The sequence below is a fragment of the Octodon degus genome, unplaced genomic scaffold (assembly GCF_000260255.1).
Source record: "Octodon degus isolate 3935 unplaced genomic scaffold, OctDeg1.0 scaffold00205, whole genome shotgun sequence".
Lineage (NCBI taxonomy): Eukaryota > Metazoa > Chordata > Mammalia > Rodentia > Octodontidae > Octodon > Octodon degus.
In genome coordinates this window covers 417,394-420,122 of record NW_004524781.1, presented here as the reverse complement: position 1 = coordinate 420,122, position 2,729 = coordinate 417,394, and the positions used below count along the sequence as shown (strand labels likewise).

Sequence of the window (2,729 nt, the reverse complement as noted above, 5' to 3'; positions counted from 1 at the left end):
ACCGCGGTCCCTGCGCTTTGTTTAGCTTAGCTTGTTCTAAGTAGGTGCTTTAGACCACTGAGCCATCTCACCAGCCCTCACCCTATTTCTTTGAATAGAACTCCAAGGGTTGAGTACAAACTTAGCATTTTTATTTTCAAAACTCTTACAGTCCTCAATTCTAGGATGTTGTGAGTTACTTTATGTTGGTAATGCTGTGTTGCTTGATCGTGAAGGGAACTGGTGGGTTTTCCCGTTTTGCTGAGGTGTGCATCTGCCCTGTGTAAGGTGTGCATTTGCTGGACCATGATGAGTTCTGCCTCCATGTACCTACTTTGTTTATTGTGCAGATGTACAAGCATTCCAACAATAAGGCCATGACCACAGGGGCGATTGCTGCGATGCTGTCCACCATCCTGTACTCCAGGCGCTTCTTTCCATACTATGTTTACAACATCATCGGGGGACTGGATGAAGAAGGTAGAGCTGCGCGCTCTTGCAGGAGGAGGGGGTGGGGCATTTTGAGATGTGTACATCTCCATTTGGAGTCGGAAGGAACTATGAGCACTACCTGGCCCGACAGCCTCATTCTGATCATGGAAGTGAGATGAGACTGCAGCTGGTGCGAGTGACGGGTGCCAGAAGCTCCCAGCGTGTGCTCTTCACTGCATATGTTGGAGAGCCAGTTATTTTACAGTTGTCTCAGGCCTTTGACCATTCAGTACTAGTAATTAGCACTTTTACCCTTCAGAAAGAAGTCTGACATAGAAAAGATTGGCTTAAGTGTGGCTCTAAGTGACTTGTAACATACACATTTGGCTCAGAAACTTCCTGTAACATGATGTCTTAAGCCTAATTGTGCTTGCTTTGGCAGCACATATGCTAAGTCCTTGCACTTACCCTGCTGTTCCTGGAATCCATTTGAAGTAGCTCTATGAGCATAAGATAGGGGTGTCTGCAGATGAGATTTGTGTCCCTGGACTTTCCATGGTAGTTTTGGTCCAAGACTGCATTACCCCATGTGGGCACTCATGTTTTCCACAATATCTTATGTAGTCTTCCAGGCTAGATCTGTGCCACTGTTTAGAAAAGTCTGCTGATTACGAAGTTACAGAAACATTTGGATAAGGACACAGTGGGCGGAATCTGTCTTCAGTTTTTATTCAGGCAGATCTGTAGTTGGAGTCGCCCAGAAGTGACACAGAATTCCTTCGGGGGATTGCCTAAGCCTAGTAAGGATTCCCAGGACAAAAGCTCGACACCAGGACGATGAATCTAATAGTGCGTTTGTTTGGGAAATGTTCCTGGATTGGTATACAGCAGTCCTTTTGCTATCAGGAAAGCAGAACAGATTCCACCTGGCTGGGGCTGGCACAGGTGCAGGGTACCCCGGTTAAGAGCTCAGATGAGGGTTTAGTCCTGGGACTGGTTTGTAGTGACTTAGTGACAGTCTGTCAAGCAGCAGCCTGAGCTTGTGTTCAGCCATGCAGCAAGTCTGGGCCAACAGTCAGCATACTCACTGCAGGCTGGAGGAAAGCAGAGGTGCCCTGGAGCCCTGTGTCTTGTGAAGGGAAGTTCTGAGGAAAGGGCGAGCTCTTCTCAGCTCCCTGCTTGTTCTCAGGTTGGTATTGCCCCTCTCTGGAACAGGAGTGGGTTTGTTTCTCTCCTTTTCTGACTCCTGTGGTGTTTCAGGGACTGTTCTAATTAGTTCGGTGTTCAGGCATTAGGCAGAGACAAGTTGCCACGTCTGTCTTTAATGCTTTTCAGCTTGCTTGAAAAATGAAAGGAAATGCAGAGGGCAGCAGTGCCTTGTGTGGGTGACTTGGTCCTCACCACAGATAGGCTTGCCTGGCGTAGCATGCTGGGCACTTTGGGGCCTCTGGGGCTTCAGTTTTGTCTGGCTTGCGCTGAAATTAATCTTTGAGGTTTTAGCAGCATTGGTCTTCCATGGCTGGATGATGTCTTCCAAGTTTTTCAGAGAGAGAGGGTCTGGGAAAGCTCAGGCCCACTGGTAACAGATCCAAGCCATGGGGTCTGGTGTGTTTGACTTCAGAACCTCTGACTTCTGGCGTCTTTTCATCGTGTTTTACATTCGTTTTTATTTATGTGTGAAAGCATGCCCACAGATCATTTTTAGCTGTTTTTCCTATTTTACTTAGCTTTGTTTCCCAAACACTGAATTCACACTGTTGAAGTGTTATCCAGTGTGTGATTTGGACAAATAGTGGCCTTGGAGGTATTTTGGTTTCTGTTCTGGCGAGATGGTTCTTGGTACTTCTGTGTCATCTTTCTCATTAGCACATGACTATAACACATTACACATGTGAGAAAATACATATCTGTGTTCCAAAGCCCTCATCTTTGTCATGCCAGGTTGAATGCTGTGAGGATAGTTCCTCCCTTGGACTTGCTGTGGCTTTTTCACCGTTTGTTGCCCCACTCCTTGGCGCTGACGACCCGCCTCTCACTCAGGGTCTGGTGAATGTGTCCTTGCAGGGTATCCTGGCCTGCTTCTGGCTTTGAGTGCCTGTTTCCTGGGTGCCATGCTTCTTACTGATTTCCTCCTTTACTGTAGTGGTGGATATCGCCTGAGTATTTCTAGGAAAATAAGAACAGGAGACCTTTTTTGAGACTGCATCCAACCCTTCTGTGGTGTCTGCTGGCTTACAGGGCACTCCTGGTCTGGGGAATAGTCTCCTTCTACTGTCTTTCCTGTGCTCCCCTTTCTCTTCCTTGTAGTGCCCCCCCCC

The 2,729-nt window shown here is 47.5% G+C and overlaps 1 protein-coding gene across 1 annotated transcript in view; it reads left to right on the top strand.

Moving 5' to 3' along the window:
• The window catches only part of Psmb1 (proteasome subunit beta 1), a 17,519-nt gene that overhangs the window by 9,160 nt on the left and 5,630 nt on the right, over positions 1–2,729 (top strand). The window contains exon 4 of the mRNA XM_004644610.2: positions 330–459. Within this exon, the coding sequence (XP_004644667.1) occupies positions 330–459 (130 nt within the window). The remainder of the gene's footprint in view (positions 1–329; positions 460–2,729) is intronic.